Source organism: Pleurodeles waltl, chromosome 3_1, assembly GCF_031143425.1.
Source record: "Pleurodeles waltl isolate 20211129_DDA chromosome 3_1, aPleWal1.hap1.20221129, whole genome shotgun sequence".
In the NCBI taxonomy this organism is placed as follows: domain Eukaryota; kingdom Metazoa; phylum Chordata; class Amphibia; order Caudata; family Salamandridae; genus Pleurodeles; species Pleurodeles waltl.
The window spans coordinates 748433289-748452118 of NC_090440.1; the positions used below are offsets into that span (position 1 = coordinate 748433289).

Below are 18830 nucleotides of genomic sequence, written 5' to 3' on the forward strand. Positions count from 1 at the left end.
ATTCACACTTTGCAACATTGTAAATTGGCAGAAGTTCATAAGGATTACCCTTGCATCTTATAGTGAGATATTTAGGCTGGGTTCAATTTTACACCACAGTTGAAAAGTGGTGTTCCCACTCTTGGTTCGTACTTTGTGCAGGTGACAAGAATAGTCCTTTATTTTTGGGCAGTGTGACATAATTGTAGTTTTCAGAATGACACAGAGCAAGAAATAGAAAGGCAGGAAAGGGAGAATTGGGAAATTAGGAAAAAGGTGGCGGACGGATTTCAATGACTGGATTAGAAGAAACTTGCTGGAGTGAGATAAAGGGACAATACATGTAGACAGTGGAAGAAAGAACCATTAAGGTGGAGTCATAAGTAGCAGATAATCTGGCATTCGAAGCCAGGCTTCTCAGAAAACCATTGGGCTGCTGCCCTTCACAAAAAAAAAAATAGAAACCAAGCACTGCTCGTTGCATAGCTACATACTTGTGTTTTTCCTGTTATCTGTTAATCTACGATATATTACTTTTCACCAGGCATGCCTTCAAACCATGGAAAGCATACCAGCTACTCGGCAATGAGGGTTGATAACGCAGTCCCTTTGACACAGGCCCCTGGCATGCAGCCTCTTCAAATAAGACCTAGTGTTCTTTCACAGGTTTGTTTTTCATGACCTTTTCATTAAGTCATCACGTTAAAACTGTTATTTTAAATTTTACATTTAGTCCGAGTAAATGATTGTGGACTAATGGAAGCAAACACTGTTTTAGGCTTTATATGTGATGTATAGTATTTTATTCTACGGTACTGGAAAACAAGTAATTGGAAACATGAAAAACGTATTTTGCACTTTTGACACGATTTGGGAAATCACATATTGCGTTTTAGATTGCCTGATTGTCAAAATACATTAATGGTAAGTAAATCTTGTTTACTGTCCTGTTTTGCAAGCATAAAAGTTGCGAGCAGGATCACTACAGCAACTTACACTCTTTTTTTTCTCAAGTGTCCACCTCCCCTAGGAACACTGCAGATTTCCCTACATTTTTCCTCTTGATACATTGCAAGGACTTCAATATTCGGGACATGTAGGAAAGTGCCTCTTTTGACATGGTTACCCCCTCACACATTTTTTTAGTGGTTTCCGGTGTAATTTCTTCTGAAAGTACACTGGGTTCCTACTAACCAGGACCCCAGTGCCAGATCTCTTCCCCTAAAACTGCACAGTCATTTTTCCCAATTGACAAAACCTTTAGGACCCACTAGTCCCTAGTAAATGGTGCCCCTGGTACCTATGGCCTGGGGTTCTAAGGAGGGTCCCTAAGGACTGAAGCACGAATTGTGCCACCAAAGGGACCTCTCACCAAGCACATGACAGGCTGCCATTGCAGACTGCGTGTCTTGGTGCAGACAAAAGTGAAAACATGACATGTCTCACAGCATGTGTGCCATGTCCCCTAAGCACTGCATGTAAAATATGTAAGTCACCTCTCTAGCAGGCCTTACAGCCCTAAGGCAGGCTACATTATATTAGATGTGAGGGCATCACCGCATGAGCGGCTATACCCCTGGTATGTCTTTGTTGATTCTCAGACATAGAAAGTGACCAGGGGAGACATTTTAAGTTCATGTGCTGGACTCTAGTCACTACGAGTTTCAAAACTTCATGTTAGCTTCTCTGAACATAGCGATATTGATATCAAACATCTCAGATTAATAAATCCTCACTGATGCCAGAGAGGGATTTATTAATAACTGCACCAAGAGGGTGCACCCCTGCTGGACTTCCCGACAACGCCTGCAGCCTCAACACACAGGACCCCTTGACCAAGAGTGCTCCCAGATGGAGAAACAGGACGCCTAAGGACACCCCTGCCTCCATCTCCCCTGGGCCCTGGAGAAAAGGACCAAAGGTGCACCTATGTCCCCAAGCACCCCACGTCTACAACCTACCTGTTTGTTGTCCCCATCTGGCTTCCTAGCCAGAGCCTGAAGTCTGTCTTCATGAGGACCATTTTCCATGGAAAAGCACTGGATTCCCAATGCCTTGCTGCACCCCTGAACAGAGCCACCCCAGTGCTTCCTGGAGTGACCTGCTGGTGTGGTTCTGATCAGTGCCCAGTACTTAACTTAACTCTCTGAGATTGGCTCCGTAAGTCATTGTTAACCGTGTGTTTGCTGAACATTGTTTTCCTTCACAGGTTAACATTGAAGAACTCTGAAATTGCATTTCGTGTTTTTTGTTGTTGTTTTTTTTAAACTAAAAAGTATTTGAATAATACCTTGTAATGAAGTTTTGGGGTTTTAAGTAGAAGTAAACAAAAGTATTATTCTTCTAAATTGGTCTCGATATATTCTTTCAGTGTGTCTCATTTATTGCATCTGTACAACAAATACTACCCTCTGATAAGCCTAACTGCTCGTCCACACTACCACAAAATAGTGTTAGTCCTATCTACTTTTACTTGTGCTGGACTCTCTGCATAGTGTACTTCTTTTTAGTGCACCATATAGAGATCCAGCTTCCTACAAGACCTTTGTGCCCTAGCCGGAACTCAATCAAGATTGTTGTTAGTGTTTTATCTCTCTCAATAAAGATGTGGTTCTTGCAATAAGCTTTAGAAAATTGCATTTCTAAAAGATAATTTTTTATCCACTGATTCATTTTTGAAATGCAAAAGCTAAAGGATAGGACTTGAAAACAATTAGTGTGTGTGTATATATAGACAGACATAGTTATGGGTCAGTAAAAATAATTTTTCCCAACTAACGGTAATACATCTACATTCACCCATTTAGTACTACGGTTCAGAAGTTGGAATACATACTGATAAAATGACAGCATAAAGTGAGAAATCACTACTTTCACCCTAACCAATTGTATTTTAAAATCACTTTTCAAATAAAGACAACTAGGCCCATTCTCAAGCCCTTTTTAGTACAATTGTATGTGTAGATTCAACCACCCGTCACTGGCTACATTCCTTTGTTTTATTACATATAATGGTATGGCTTAAACCTTACGTGCAGATTCACAAAGAGTAATATGCTGTTAATGACCTTTGTTGAGGGATGGAAAGGGTCTCGAGACCCACTCAGGTCTCCGCCTTTTATTGTTAGTGGCCCTTTTTTCATATCTTATCAGTGGTACTAAAATGGACGATAGACTTGGCACCCCTCTCCTCCCCAAGTGTGTGTTAGGAGAGCCTACTTTCAACATCATAATAGACGTCCTGGGCTACTTAAGCAGATGATACAAACAGGAAGAGAGACATGCCATGTGGGTGGAGCCAGTATTGTGTTGCGGAAAGAAATATAGGTATGCCGATAGACAACTGAAAATTTACAGCTCTTTGTTCAAGCTGCTTACTGGTTCAGTTTGGTTATATGGAGTAATAAATTGTATTATGGTCAAACAGGTTCATGTCTACACAAGAACAGATCATACATTAATTTCGGGAGTGGGCACTGTAAAGATGTTTAATTGTTTGCAAAGGTGGTGAGACATTCAAGTGTTTTTACCACCATCTGATGGAATCTTGTATTTCTGAAATGTAAACATGATCCAACCTTTCAAGTCTGTAATTGTGTTCTTGATCAGTTGGACAAAAACCTCTTTACACATGTGCACTGTCTTGTGTTATTCACTGATGTGTGGTGCCACAGTTTCCCTTGTTGGGAATGTGATTATTACTCAGTATTGGATCTTTGATAGATTCACATGCTTGAATCATTACCCCTCGTCGAACTGGGAGTCCCACGGTACCTTAGAAAGCAGTAGTGAAAACCTACATAGAAGTCAATGTTAAGGCATTCACTTTAGCTTATTAACATCATTTAAAAAGTCCCAGAGTTCAGCCAATCGGGTGCAAACACCCTTTAGAAGCCTCACCACAGAAGCTCCAGTACCTCAGATTTGCCACCACACATTGTGTGATGGGAGTCTCTCTGAGCACTGCTCAGTTTCTTCATCAATAGATCTATATTCATAAAGATTTCTCTTCATGTCAGATATAGATTTATGTTGCCTGGAGACTACCCAAGTCAGAACAACCTAAAAAAGGATTACTCCGGCCATGTGTGACCTGTGGCAAAAAGTAGTGCATTTACTGTATCAATCTGGAGCATACAGCCAAAGAGTACAAGATTTGCCCCCACTTTCTCCCAAAAACTCTGAAGGACAGAGGGGACTGTAGGAGGGATAGATCCCATGAGAAGGAGCCTCCAGAACCACCTAAAAATGCTCTCAAGAAGACCGACCATGAGCCATCAGGGCATTATAAAAGAAATCGAAGGAGCATTCACAATTTTCCATATTGATACATTTTCCTCACAAGAGGTTCCATCTGAACCCACAACTCCATCCCTGAAGGGAAACCCCTCATAAAAAGTGTTCAAAATCCCCTCCGTCAACAACAACTCAAAGTTTCTGTACCTAAGTTCAAATTTTCATTGACAATATCACTGTCGGTGAAGACATCATTGATGTCAGCATCGTCGATGACTATCACAACACCAACGTTCAATTCAGTAGCATTGCCAATGATATTCTTATCGGCTTCAGTGGCGTCGACTATGATATTGACATCTGAACTGCTGCGGATGACAGCACCATTATGAAAAAAGATGCTTGTAAAGATTTCACTAAGCAACCGTCAACCACTGCATCATCGTCTATGACAGCCCTGTCGATTAAGACACAGCCGCAGACAGCCCTGTCGAGGAAGACACTACCACTGACAACAGCCCTGTCGACGAAGACACTGCTGCCATCAACAGTTTTGCCGATGAAGACACAACAGCAGCAATGCCGAGGAAGGCCTCATCGATGCTAACGTAGCTTCCGTCAATGAAGACACATACGACTACAGCAACCCCAACGGATCTCCCATCAATGAAGAAGCCTACATTGCTGGCAACACTACTACCATTGACGAACGCACCATTAACACCTCTGATGCTGGTCTCTAATATGTTGGTTATTGAGAAATCGCCCATGGATGCAATTCTTCCTACTTGTACATCACCAAGAAAGGTTTTGCCTTTTCTTCCTGTGCATGTACTTGACAAGGATGATGCAGAGGATGAAGCCCCCTTTAGGGTAGCACACAGTCCCTCTGAGCTACATGTAAAGTGTCCGGAAGATGAAGAGGACTAATACTACGGGGAACAATATTATGCTAGTGAACATCCAGAACATTATACTGAACAGTGCTCTGTTTTGTTAGTCAACCAGACAAACAGGAGCACTCAGTCCGAATGCCACTGGAGTTGGTCACCAATCTCTAGCATATGCTCCAGTATTATTATAAAAGGTTCCCAAATCTAGCAACATCTGAATCTCGTTAAAATAATGGACACCCCTTCAAGTCTCCATAAATGTAAACAGATTTCTGGGCCATGCACTTCTCAATTACCAGTGCTCCTTTAACAACACTGGCAGGTATATTGGTGGTCCCACCAGCGGATGATCCTCCTACCTAGACTGAGGGTAAAGAAGAGGGAGATGTGAGGCACTCCACGTCGATACCCAGTGAGTGGGACAATTGCTTACTACCACCACCGCCCCCTCCTGCACACCCCACCAGTCGATTCGCCACCAGACGACATTGGTTTCCACAACATCATAGGGAGGGCAGCAAAGAGGTTCCAGCTTTCCCTAACAACCAAGCAAACTGATTGCTTCCTCTATGAATTTAAGGAGTCCTCAATAAAATCTCTAAGGGCTATTCCTATTGGTGATTTAATTTGGGAGGAAGGCATCAAGACCATGAGAAATCCAGCTCCAGTGTCGGCAGTGTTGCCTAGGCCGGATAAAAAATACAAAACATCAGATGATTCACTGCATGCTCAGTTGGTCACCCCAAGCTATGTTCCACCTTCACGCAAGGAGACCAGAAGCGTTCAAGGAACCCTTCAGCCCCTGTCACAACACCATTAGATAGGGATGGACATCGACTATATAATTTTGTTTCTAGCATGACAGCCAGCACTGTTAGAACAGCCAACTGCCTGACGATCTTAGAAAGATTTGACATTATGGTGTGGCTCAATATCTGGACCTCCTACCACAAAATGCGAGGGGTGGCGCTAGAGAAATTCTCCAAGAGGGGAGAGAGGGCTCTACGGAGATAATTGTGCACAAGACATCTTCTCAACTGGATTCAGACTATTCACTGGAGCAGCAGTACTCTGAAGACGAGGTTGGCTGAAAGCGGCATTTTTCAGACCATAATTTCAAAGCAAAATCTTGTATATGCCGTATGGCAGAGAAGCTTTGTTAGGCAAGCATATTGACGATGCTCTCCAGGCTATCAAGGCGGATACAGACATGGCCAAGTCCTTAGGAACTCTGCAGGTGGGAATACAATCCATTTGTGTGGCAAAAAGCAGAGGTTCATACTCTTATTGAGGAGGAATTAAGTCTTACAAACAACAATTTCAGCCCTTCTAAGGCCAGTATCACTCCCATTACTCCCAGCAATACAGGCAATCTCCTTCAGCGGCATACAAGCAGTCAGCAAGAGACAAACAACGTCTTAGCAATGCAATGACCCTTCAACAGTGCCAGCTGCCCCCCACAATTTGGGAAAACAACTTGAGGGTTTTATATCCCATTAACTTAATCAATGCTCCCTCATAACCAAGGAGAAATGGGTCCTGGGTGTTATTGCTCAAGGACACACACTCAAATTCACCTACAAGCCACCTAGTGTTCCCCCAAAAGTGCTACCACCTCCCCCATCTAAACACCTTTTGCTGGAGATATCCATCATGCTGGCAAAGGGTGCATTAGAAGAGGTCCCAAGACGCAGAAGGGAATCTGTTCCTACTCCTTTTTCTTCCTAATAAGGAAAACGTCAGGATACTGGTGCCATATCTTGGACCTTTGGAAGCTCAACAAATATTTGGAAAAAAATTAAAACCAATCCTTTCACATGGTCCGCCTGCAAGATATTTTACATCCTCCGTCATGGCGGCCACATGGTGGCTCTAGACCTCCCTGACACATCTCCATGTCCTGATTCACCCAAAACATCAAAAGTACTTGAAGTTCAAGGTAGCAGGCACCCACTACCAATTCCAAGTCCTTCCCTTTGGGCTGAAATCAGCTCCATGTGATTTCACCTAGTGTGGAGCTTCAGTGGCAGCTTATCTACGACGGTAAGGAGTGCAGGTATTCCCATACCTGGAAGATTGGTTAATAAAAGCTCTAACATCTTGGCAAGCCACAACACATACTGCAATCTGCCTCACACTCTTTGTAGGAAGTTGGCTCTGTATGTGCTATTTCAAAGTAAGGAATAGCATGCACAGAGTCCAAGGGTTCCCCTTAGAGGTAAAATAGTGGTAAAAATAGATAATACTAATGCTCTATTTTGTGGTAGTGTGGTCGAGCAGTAGGCTTATCCAAGGAGTAGTGTTAAGCATTTGTTGTACATACACCTAGACAATAAATGAGGTACACACACTCAGAGACAAATCCAGCCAATAGGTTTTTATATAGAAAAATATCTTTTCTTAGTTTATTTTAAGAACCACAGGTTCAAATTCTACATGTAATATCTCATTCGAAAGGTATTGCAGGTAAGTACTTTAGGAACTTCAAATCATCAAAATTGCATGTATACTTTTCAAGTTATTCACAAATAGCTGTTTTAAAAGTGGACACTTAGTGCAATTTTCACAGTTCCTAGGGGAGGTAAGTTTTTGTTAGGTTAACCAGGTAAGTAAGACACTTACAGGGCTTAGTTCTTGGTCCAAGGTAGCCCACCGTTGGGGGTTCAGAGCAACCCCAAAGTCACCACACCAGCAGCTCAGGGCCGGTCAGGTGCAGAGTTCAAAGTGGTGCCCAGAACACATAGGCTAGAATGGAGAGAAGGGGGTGCCCCGGTTCCGGTCTGCTTGCAGGTAAGTACCCGCGTCTTCGGAGGGCAGACCAGGGGGGTTTTGTAGGGCACCGGGGGGGACACAAGTCCACACAGAAATTTCACCCTCAGCAGCGCGGGGGCGGCCGGGTGCAGTGTAGAAACAGGCGTCGGGTTTGCAATGTTAGTCTATGAGAGATCTCGGGATCTCTTCAGCGCTGCAGGCAGGCAAGGGGGGGGTTCCTCGGGGAAACCTCCACTTGGGCAAGGGAGAGGGACTCCTGGGGGTCACTTCTCCAGTGAAAGTCTGGTCCTTCAGGTCCTGGGGGCTGCGGGTGCAGGGTCTCTCCCAGGCGTCGGGACTTTAGGTTCAGAGAGTCGCGGTCAGGGGAAGCCTCGGGATTCCCTCTGCAGGCGGCGCTGTGGGGGCTCAGGGGGGACAGGTTTTGGTACTCACAGTATCAGAGTAGTCCTGGGGTCCCTCCTGAGGTGTTGGATCGCCACCAGCCGAGTCGGGGTCGCCGGGTGCAGTGTTGCAAGTCTCACGCTTCTTGCGGGGAGCTTGCAGGGTTCTTTAAAGCTGCTGGAACAAAGTTGCAGCTTTTCTTGGAGCAGGTCCGCTGTCCTCGGGAGTTTCTTGTCTTTTCGAAGCAGGGGCAGTCCTCAGAGGATGTCGAGGTCGCTGGTCCCTTTGGAAGGCGTCGCTGGAGCAGGATCTTTGGAAGGCAGGAGACAGGCCGGTGAGTTTCTGGGGCCAAGGCAGTTGTCGTCTTCTGGTCTTCCGCTGCAGGGGTTTTCAGCTGGGCAGTCCTTCTTCTTGTAGTTGCAGGAATCTAATTTTCTAGGGTTCAGGGTAGCCCTTAAATACTAAATTTAAGGGCGTGTTTAGGTCTGGGGGGTTAGTAGCCAATGGCTACTAGCCCTGAGGGTGGGTACACCCTCTTTGTGCCTCCTCCCAAGGGGAGGGGGTCACAATCCTAACCCTATTGGGGGAATCCTCCATCTGCAAGATGGAGGATTTCTAAAAGTTAGAGTCACTTCAGCTCAGGACACCTTAGGGGCTGTCCTGACTGGCCAGTGACTCCTCCTTGTTTTTCTCATTATTTTCTCCGGCCTTGCCGCCAAAAGTGGGGCCTGGCCGGAGGGGGCGGGCAACTCCACTAGCTGGAGTGTCCTGCTGGGTTGGCACAAAGGAGGTGAGCCTTTGAGGCTCACCGCCAGGTGTGACAATTCCTGCCTGGGAGAGGTGTTAGCATCTCCACCCAGTGCAGGCTTTGTTACTGGCCTCAGAGTGACAAAGGCACTCTCCCCATGGGGCCAGCAACATGTCTTGGTTTGTGGCAGGCTGCTAAAACTAGTCAGCCTACACAGATAGTCGGTTAAGTTTCAGGGGGCACCTCTAAGGTGCCCTCTGTGGTGTATTTCTCAATAAAATGTACACTGGCATCAGTGTGCATTTATTGTGCTGAGAAGTTTGATACCAAACTTCCCAGTTTTCAGTGTAGCCATTATGGTGCTGTGGAGTTCGTGTTTGACAAACTCCCAGACCATATACTCTTATGGCTACCCTGCACTTACAATGTCTAAGGTTTTGTTTAGACACTGTAGGGGTACCATGCTCATGCACTGGTACCCTCACCTATGGTATAGTGCACCCTGCCTTAGGGCTGTAAGGCCTGCTAGAGGGGTGTCTTACCTATACTGCATAGGCAGTGAGAGGCTGGCATGGCACCCTGAGGGGAGTGCCATGTCGACTTACTCGTTTTGTCCTCACTAGCACACACAAGCTGGCAAGCAGTGTGTCTGTGCTGAGTGAGAGGTCTCCAGGGTGGCATAAGACATGCTGCAGCCCTTAGAGGCCTTCCTTGGCATCAGGGCCCTTGGTACTAGAAGTACCAGTTACAAGGGACTTATCTGGATGCCAGGGTCTGCCAATTGTGGATACAAAAGTACAGGTTAGGGAAAGAACACTGGTGCTGGGGCCTGGTTAGCAGGCCTCAGCACACTTTCAATTGTAAACATAGCATCAGCAAAGGCAAAAAGTCAGGGGGCAACCATGCCAAGGAGGCATTTCCTTACACAACCCCCCCCCAAACGAAAGAGGATGAGACTAACCTTTCCCAAGAGAGTCTTCATTTTCTAAGTGGAAGAACCTGGAAAGGCCATCTGCATTGGCATGGGCAGTCCCAGGTCTGTGTTCCACTATAAAGTCCATTCCCTGTAGGGAGATGGACCACCTCAACAGTTTAGGATTTTCACCTTTCATTTGCATCAGCCATTTGAGAGGTCTGTGGTCAGTTTGAACTAGGAAGTGAGTCCCAAAGAGGTATGGTCTCAGCTTCTTCAGGGACCAAACCACAGCAAAGGCCTCCCTCTCAATGGCACTCCAACGCTGCTCCCTGGGGAGTAACCTCCTGCTAATGAAAGCAACAGGCTGGTCAAGGCCATCATCATTTGTTTGGGACAAAACTGCCCCTATCCCATGTTCAGAGGCATCAGTCTGCACAATGAACTGCTTAGAATAATCTGGAGCTTTTAGAACTGGTGCTGAGCACATTGCCTGTTTCAGGGTGTCAAAGGCCTGTTGGCATTCCACAGTCCAGTTCACTTTCTTGGGCATTTTCTTGGAGGTGAGTTCAGTGAGGGCTGTCACAATGGATCCATATCCCTTCACAAACCTCCTGTAATACCCAGTCAAGCCAAGGAATGCCCTGACTTGAGTCTGGGTTTTTGGAGCTACCCAGTCCAGAATAGTCTGGATCTTGGGTTGGAGTGGCTGAACTTGGCCTCCACCTACAAGGTGTCCCAAGTAAACCACAGTTCCCTGCCCTATCTGGCATTTGGATGCCTTGATAGAGAGGCCTGCAGATTGCAGAGCCTTCAAAACCTTCCTCAGGTGGACCAGGTGATCCTGCCAGGTGGAGCTAAAGACAGCAATATCATCAAGATAAGCTGTGCTAAAGGACTCCAAGCCAGCAAGGACTTGATTCACCAACCTTTGGAAGGTGGCAGGGGCATTCTTTAAACCAAAGGGCATAACAGTAAACTGATAATGCCCATCAGGTGTGGAGAATGCTGTCTTTTCTTTTGCTCCAGGTGCCATTTTTATTTGCCAGTACCCTGCTGTCAAGTCAAAGGTACTTAGAAATTTGGCAGCACCTAATTTATCAATGAGCTCATCAGCTCTTGGAATTGGATGGGCATCTGTCTTGGTGACAGAATTGAGCCCTCTGTAGTCCACACAAAACCTCATCTCTTTCTTTCCATCTTTGGTGTGAGGTTTGGGGACTAAGACCACTGGGCTAGCCCAGGGGCTGTCAGAGCGCTCAATTACTCCCAATTCCAGCATCTTGTGGACTTCCACCTTGATGCTTTCTTTGACATGGTCAGATTGTCTAAAGATTTTGTTCTTGACAGGCATGCTGTCTCCTGTGTCCACATCATGGGTACACAGGTGTGTCTGACCAGGGGTCAAGGAGAAGAGTTCAGGAAACTGTTGTAGGACTCTCCTACAATCAGCTTGCTGTTGGCCAGAGAGGGTGTCTGAGTAGATCACTCCATCTACTGTGCCATCTTTTGGGTCTGATGACAGAAGATCAGGGAGAGGTTCACTCTCTGCCTCCTGATCCTCATCTGTTACCATCAACAGATTCACATCAGCCCTGTCATGGAAGAGCTTAAGGCGGTTCACATGGATCACCCTCTTGGGGCTCCTGCTTGTGCCCAGGTCCACCAGGTAGGTGACCTGACTCTTCCTTTCTAGTACTGGGTAAGGGCCACTCCATTTGTCCTGGAGTGCCCTGGGAGCCACAGGCTCCAGAACCCAGACTTTCTGCCCTGGTTGGAACTCCACCAGTGCAGCCTTTTGGTCATACCAAAACTTCTGGAGCTGTTGGCTGGCCTCAAGGTTTTTGGTTGCCTTTTCCATGTACTCTGCCATTCTGGAGCGAAGGCCAAGTACATAGTCCACTATGTCCTGTTTAGGCTCATGGAGAGGTCTCTCCCAGCCTTCTTTAACAAGGGCAAGTGGTCCCCTTACAGGATGACCAAACAGAAGTTCAAAGGGTGAGAATCCTACTCCCTTCTGTGGCACCTCTCTGTAAGCGAAAAGCAGACATGGCAAGAGGACATCCCATCTCCTTTTGAGTTTTTCTGGGAGCCCCATGATCATGCCTTTTAATGTCTTGTTGAATCTCTCAACCAAGCCATTAGTTTGTGGATGGTATGGTGTAGTGAATTTATAAGTCACTCCACACTCATTCCACATGTGCTTTAGGTATGCTGACATGAAGTTGGTACCTCTGTCAGACACCACCTCCTTAGGGAAACCCACTCTGGTAAAGATACCAATGAGGGCCTTGGCTACTGCAGGGGCAGTAGTCGACCTAAGGGGAATAGCTTCAGGATACCTGGTAGCATGATCCACTACTACCAGGATATACATATTTCCTGAGGCTGTGGGAGGTTCTAGTGGACCAACTATGTCCACACCCACTCTTTCAAAGGGAACCCCCACCACTGGAAGTGGAATGAGGGGGGCCTTTGGGTGCCCACCTGTCTTACCACTGGCTTGACAGGTGGGGCAGGAGAGGCAAAACTCCTTAACCATGTTGGACATATTGGGCCAGTAGAAGTGGTTGACTAACCTCTCCCACGTCTTGGTTTGTCCCAAATGTCCAGCAAGGGGAATGTCATGGGCCAATGTTAGGATGAACTCTCTGAACAGCTGAGGCACTACCACTCTCCTAGTGGCACCAGGTTTGGGGTCTCTGGCCTCAGTGTACAGGAGTCCATCTTCCCAATAGACCCTATGCGTTCCATTTTTCTTGCCTTTGGACTCTTCAGCAGCTTGCTGCCTAAGGCCTTCAAGAGAGGGACAGGTTTCTTGTCCCTTACACAGCTCCTCCCTTGAGGGTCCCCCTGGGCCTAAGAGCTCAACCTGGTAAGGTTCAAGCTCCAAAGGCTCAGTCCCCTCAGAGGGCAGAACTTCTTCCTGAGAAGAGAGGTTCCCTTTCTTTTGCTGTGTTGCAGTTGGTTTCCCAACTGACTTTCCTTTCCTCTAGGTAGGCTGGGCCATTCTTCCAGACTCCAGCTCTACTTGTTCACCCTGTGCCTTGCACTGTGCTCTTGTTTTCACACACACCAGTTCAGGGATACCCAGCATTGCTGCATGGGTTTTTAGTTCTACCTCAGCCCATGCTGAGGACTCCAGGTCATTTCCAAGCAGACAGTCCACTGGGATATTTGAGGAGACCACCACCTGTTTCAGGCCATTGACCCCTCCCCATTCTAAAGTAACCATTGCCATGGGATGTACTTTTCTCTGATTGTCAGCGTTGGTGACTGTGTAAGTTTTTCCAGTCAGGTATTGGCCAGGGGAAACCAGTTTCTCTGTCACCATGGTGACACTGGCACCTGTATCCCTCAGGCCCTCTATTCTAGTCCCATTAATTAAGAGTTGCTGTCTGTATTTTTGCATGTTAGGCGGCCAGACAGCTAGTGTGGCTAAATCCCCCCCACCCTCAGAAACTAGAGTAGCTTCAGTGTGGACCCTGATTTGCTCTGGGCACACTGTTGATCCCACTTGGAGACTAGCCATACCAGTGTTACCTGGATGGGAGTTTGGAGTGGAACCTTTCTTGGGACAGGCCTTGTCTCCAGTTTGGTGTCCATGCTGTTTACAGCTATGACACCAGGCCTTTTTGGGATCAAAGTTTTTACCCTTGTACCCATTGTTTTGTGAAGAGGCTCTGGGCCCACCCTCCTGTGCAGGTTTTTGGGGGCCTGTAGAAGACTCTTTACTATTTTTAGTTTTGGTTGTCTCATCACCCTTCCCCTGGGGAGTCTTTGTGACCCCTTTCTTTTGGTCACCCCCTGTTGAAGTCTTGGACACCCTTGTCTTGACCCAATGGTCCGCCTTCTTTCCCAATTCTTGGGGAGAAATTGGTCCTAGGTCTACCAGATGCTGATGCAGTTTATCATTGAAACAATTACTTAACAGGTGTTCTTTCACAAATAAATTGTACAGCCCATCATAATTACTTACACCACTGCCTTGAATCCAACCATCTAGTGTTTTCACTGAGTAGTCAACAAAGTCAACCCAGGTCTGGCTCGAGGATTTTTGAGCCCCCCTGAACCTAATCCTGTACTCCTCAGTGGAGAATCCAAAGCCCTCAATCAGGGTACCCTTCATGAGGTCATAAGATTCTGCATCTTGTCCAGAGAGTGTGAGGAGTCTATCCCTACACTTTCCTGTGAACATTTCCCAAAGGAGAGCACCCCAGTGAGATCTGTTCACTTTTCTGGTTACACAAGCCCTCTCAAAAGCTGTGAACCATTTGGTGATGTCATCACCATCTTCATATTTAGTTACAATCCCTTTAGGGATTTTCAACATGTCAGGAGAATCTCTGACCCTATTTATGTTGCTGCCACCATTGATGGGTCCTAGGCCCATCTCTTGTCTTTCCCTCTCTATGGCTAGGATCTGTCTTTCCAAAGCCAATCTTTTGGCCATCCTGGCTAACTGGATGTCCTCTTCACTGGGGCTATCCTCAGTGATTTCAGAGGTGTTGGTCTCTCCTGTGAGGGAACCAGCATCTCTGACTATTATTTTAGGAGTCAGGGTTTGAGGGACCCTGTTCTCCCTAGATAGGACGGGTAGGGGGGAATTTTCCTCCAAGTCACTATCCTCTTCCTCTGAGTTGCCACCCTCAGAGGGGTTGGCCTTTTCAAACTCTGCCAAAAGCTCCTGGAGCTGTATTTTGGTAGGTTTGGGGCCCATGGTTATTTTCTTTATTTTACAGAGTGACCTTAGCTCCCTCATCTTAAGATGGAGGTAAGGTGTGGTGTCGAGTTCCACCACAGTCACATCTGTGCTAGACATTTTGCTTCTAAAAGTTGGAATACTTTTTAAGAATCTACAACTGGTTCTAGAATCTAATTCAAACTTTTACAAACTTTTAAACTCTAAAAGAAATGCTAAACAGGATCTAACACAAGGCCCTAGCAGGTCTTTTAAGAATTTAGAAAACTTTTCAAATTGCAAAAATCAATTTCTAATGACAATTTTGGAATTTGTCGTGTGATCAGGTATTGGCTGAGTAGTCCAGCAAATGCAAAGTCTTGTACCCCACCGCTGATCCACCAATGTAGGAAGTTGGCTCTGTATGTGCTATTTCAAAGTAAGGAATAGCATGCACAGAGTCCAAGGGTTCCCCTTAGAGGTAAAATAGTGGTAAAAATAGATAATACTAATGCTCTATTTTGTGGTAGTGTGGTCGAGCAGTAGGCTTATCCAAGGAGTAGTGTTAAGCATTTGTTGTACATACACATAGACAATAAATGAGGTACACACACTCAGAGACAAATCCAGCCAATAGGTTTTTATATAGAAAAATATCTTTTCTTAGTTTATTTTAAGAACCACAGGTTCAAATTCTACATGTAATATCTCATTCGAAAGGTATTGCAGGTAAGTACTTTAGGAACTTCAAATCATCAAAATTGCATGTATACTTTTCAAGTTATTCACAAATAGCTGTTTTAAAAGTGGACACTTAGTGCAATTTTCACAGTTCCTAGGGGAGGTAAGTTTTTGTTAGGTTAACCAGGTAAGTAAGACACTTACAGGGCTTAGTTCTTGGTCCAAGGTAGCCCACCGTTGGGGGTTCAGAGCAACCCCAAAGTCACCACACCAGCAGCTCAGGGCCGGTCAGGTGCAGAGTTCAAAGTGGTGCCCAGAACACATAGGCTAGAATGGAGAGAAGGGGGTGCCCCGGTTCCGGTCTGCTTGCAGGTAAGTACCCGCGTCTTCGGAGGGCAGACCAGGGGGGTTTTGTAGGGCACCGGGGGGGACACAAGTCCACACAGAAATTTCACCCTCAGCAGCGCGGGGGCGGCCGGGTGCAGTGTAGAAACAGGCGTCGGGTTTGCAATGTTAGTCTATGAGAGATCTCGGGATCTCTTCAGCGCTGCAGGCAGGCAAGGGGGGGGTTCCTCGGGGAAACCTCACTTGGGCAAGGGAGAGGGACTCCTGGGGGTCACTTCTCCAGTGAAAGTCTGGTCCTTCAGGTCCTGGGGGCTGCGGGTGCAGGGTCTCTCCCAGGCGTCGGGACTTTAGGTTCAGAGAGTCGCGGTCAGGGGAAGCCTCGGGATTCCCTCTGCAGGCGGCGCTGTGGGGGCTCAGGGGGGACAGGTTTTGGTACTCACAGTATCAGAGTAGTCCTGGGGTCCCTCCTGAGGTGTTGGATCGCCACCAGCCGAGTCGGGGTCGCCGGGTGCAGTGTTGCAAGTCTCACGCTTCTTGCGGGGAGCTTGCAGGGTTCTTTAAAGCTGCTGGAACAAAGTTGCAGCTTTTCTTGGAGCAGGTCCGCTGTCCTCGGGAGTTTCTTGTCTTTTCGAAGCAGGGGCAGTCCTCAGAGGATGTCGAGGTCGCTGGTCCCTTTGGAAGGCGTCGCTGGAGCAGGATCTTTGGAAGGCAGGAGACAGGCCGGTGAGTTTCTGGGGCCAAGGCAGTTGTCGTCTTCTGGTCTTCCGCTGCAGGGGTTTTCAGCTGGGCAGTCCTTCTTCTTGTAGTTGCAGGAATCTAATTTTCTAGGGTTCAGGGTAGCCCTTAAATACTAAATTTAAGGGCGTGTTTAGGTCTGGGGGGTTAGTAGCCAATGGCTACTAGCCCTGAGGGTGGGTACACCCTCTTTGTGCCTCCTCCCAAGGGGAGGGGGTCACAATCCTAACCCTATTGGGGGAATCCTCCATCTGCAAGATGGAGGATTTCTAAAAGTTAGAGTCACTTCAGCTCAGGACACCTTAGGGGCTGTCCTGACTGGCCAGTGACTCCTCCTTGTTTTTCTCATTATTTTCTCCGGCCTTGCCGCCAAAAGTGGGGCCTGGCCGGAGGGGGCGGGCAACTCCACTAGCTGGAGTGTCCTGCTGGGTTGGCACAAAGGAGGTGAGCCTTTGAGGCTCACCGCCAGGTGTGACAATTCCTGCCTGGGAGAGGTGTTAGCATCTCCACCCAGTGCAGGCTTTGTTACTGGCCTCAGAGTGACAAAGGCACTCTCCCCATGGGGCCAGCAACATGTCTCGGTTTGTGGCAGGCTGCTAAAACTAGTCAGCCTACACAGATAGTCGGTTAAGTTTCAGGGGGCACCTCTAAGGTGCCCTCTGTGGTGTATTTCTCAATAAAATGTACACTGGCATCAGTGTGCATTTATTGTGCTGAGAAGTTTGATACCAAACATCCCAGTTTTCAGTGTAGCCATTATGGTGCTGTGGAGTTCGTGTTTGACAAACTCCCAGACCATATACTCTTATGGCTACCCTGCACTTACAATGTCTAAGGTTTTGTTTAGACACTGTAGGGGTACCATGCTCATGCACTGGTACCCTCACCTATGGTATAGTGCACCCTGCCTTAGGGCTGTAAGGCCTGCTAGAGGGGTGTCTTACCTATACTGCATAGGCAGTGAGAGGCTGGCATGGCACCCTGAGGGGAGTGCCATGTCGACTTACTCGTTTTGTCCTCACTAGCACACACAAGCTGGCAAGCAGTGTGTCTGTGCTGAGTGAGAGGTCTCCAGGGTGGCATAAGACATGCTGCAGCCCTTAGAGGCCTTCCTTGGCATCAGGGCCCTTGGTACTAGAAGTACCAGTTACAAGGGACTTATCTGGATGCCAGGGTCTGCCAATTGTGGATACAAAAGTACAGGTTAGGGAAAGAACACTGGTGCTGGGGCCTGGTTAGCAGGCCTCAGCACACTTTCAATTGTAAACATAGCATCAGCAAAGGCAAAAAGTCAGGGGGCAACCATGCCAAGGAGGCATTTCCTTACACTCTTCAAAAAGCTGGGTCACACAGTCAGCAAGCTAAAATAGTCTTATTCCAACCGCAGTGCTGGCTTTCCTTGGTGCAGTTCTTGATACCTGCCAAAACAAAGCTTCCACCTCACAGGAACTTCAGTTCAGGATTCAACAACTATCCTAAAAGCTAAACAAAAAAAGTCTGTTTCTTTTCGGCTTCACAAACCAGTCCTAGGAATGCTGCCCTCTTGCATTCCACTTATCCCGAATTGCAGGCTGCACATGCATCCACTGCAGAAAAAGTTAGACAAGCGATGGGTGCAAGTTTGAGGGTCATTAGACAACATAATTCGGATCACACCAACCATGGTAGCATCCATGTAATGATGGGCTCAGGCTGGGAACATTGCTGACGGGCTAACATTCCTCTCACAGGTTTCAAACTTTATCATAGTGACAGACCCATCCTTAGAGGGATGGGGGCACTCATCTCTAGGATCTTTCAGTCCGTGGAAAATGAAACACCTTTGAAAAGATGCTGGATATAAACCTGCTGGAACTCAAAGCTATTGCGCTCGTTCTTATTGTTCCTACTCAAAATAGCAGGCTTAGCCGTACTAATCTGCAGGGATAATACCAGCATGCATTCCATCAACAAATGAGGAGGAAGAATGCCATCAACCCTATTGCAAGTCTCAAGAAATTTGGAAGTGGGCCCTGCAGAACCAGATAACACTGAGGGCGAAACGTCCCCGGAGCAACCAATGTCTTAGTTGGACACGTTAAGCAGGACAACTACCAAGCTGTCACACGTGGAACTCGCCCAGCAGATTTCAGAAAACATCTTCACTCGCTGGGGCAAACCAAATCTAGATCTGTTTGCGACTAAGGAGAACCAAAAATGCCAGTATTATCAAGCTGACATCACAGGAGGGGTCATGGAGGGAATGCATTCCTGAGCAGATGGTCAAGTATCTTTGCATATGCATTTCCCTGATCCTGTTAATTCTGAAGGTTCTCAGGAAAATAAAGAGAACCCTGCTGAGTGATCTTGAATGCTCTCAGGAGGCCCAGATAGTTCTAGTTAGCAGAGCTCCTGCTTCTTTTGGAACAGGCCCACATTCAACTGAAGCCCACTCTAGCATTTCTGACGATGAGCAACGGCTAGGTA

The 18830-nt window shown here is 46.9% G+C and overlaps 1 protein-coding gene across 4 annotated transcripts in view; it reads left to right on the top strand.

The window, feature by feature from the left end:
- The window catches only part of HIPK3 (homeodomain interacting protein kinase 3), a 323948-nt gene that overhangs the window by 200182 nt on the left and 104936 nt on the right, over nucleotides 1-18830 (top strand). For all 4 annotated transcript variants that reach the window (XM_069223525.1, XM_069223524.1, XM_069223527.1 and 1 more), the window contains exon 9: nucleotides 524-645. In XM_069223525.1, coding sequence (XP_069079626.1) covers nucleotides 524-645 — 122 coding nt within the window. The remainder of the gene's footprint in view (nucleotides 1-523; nucleotides 646-18830) is intronic.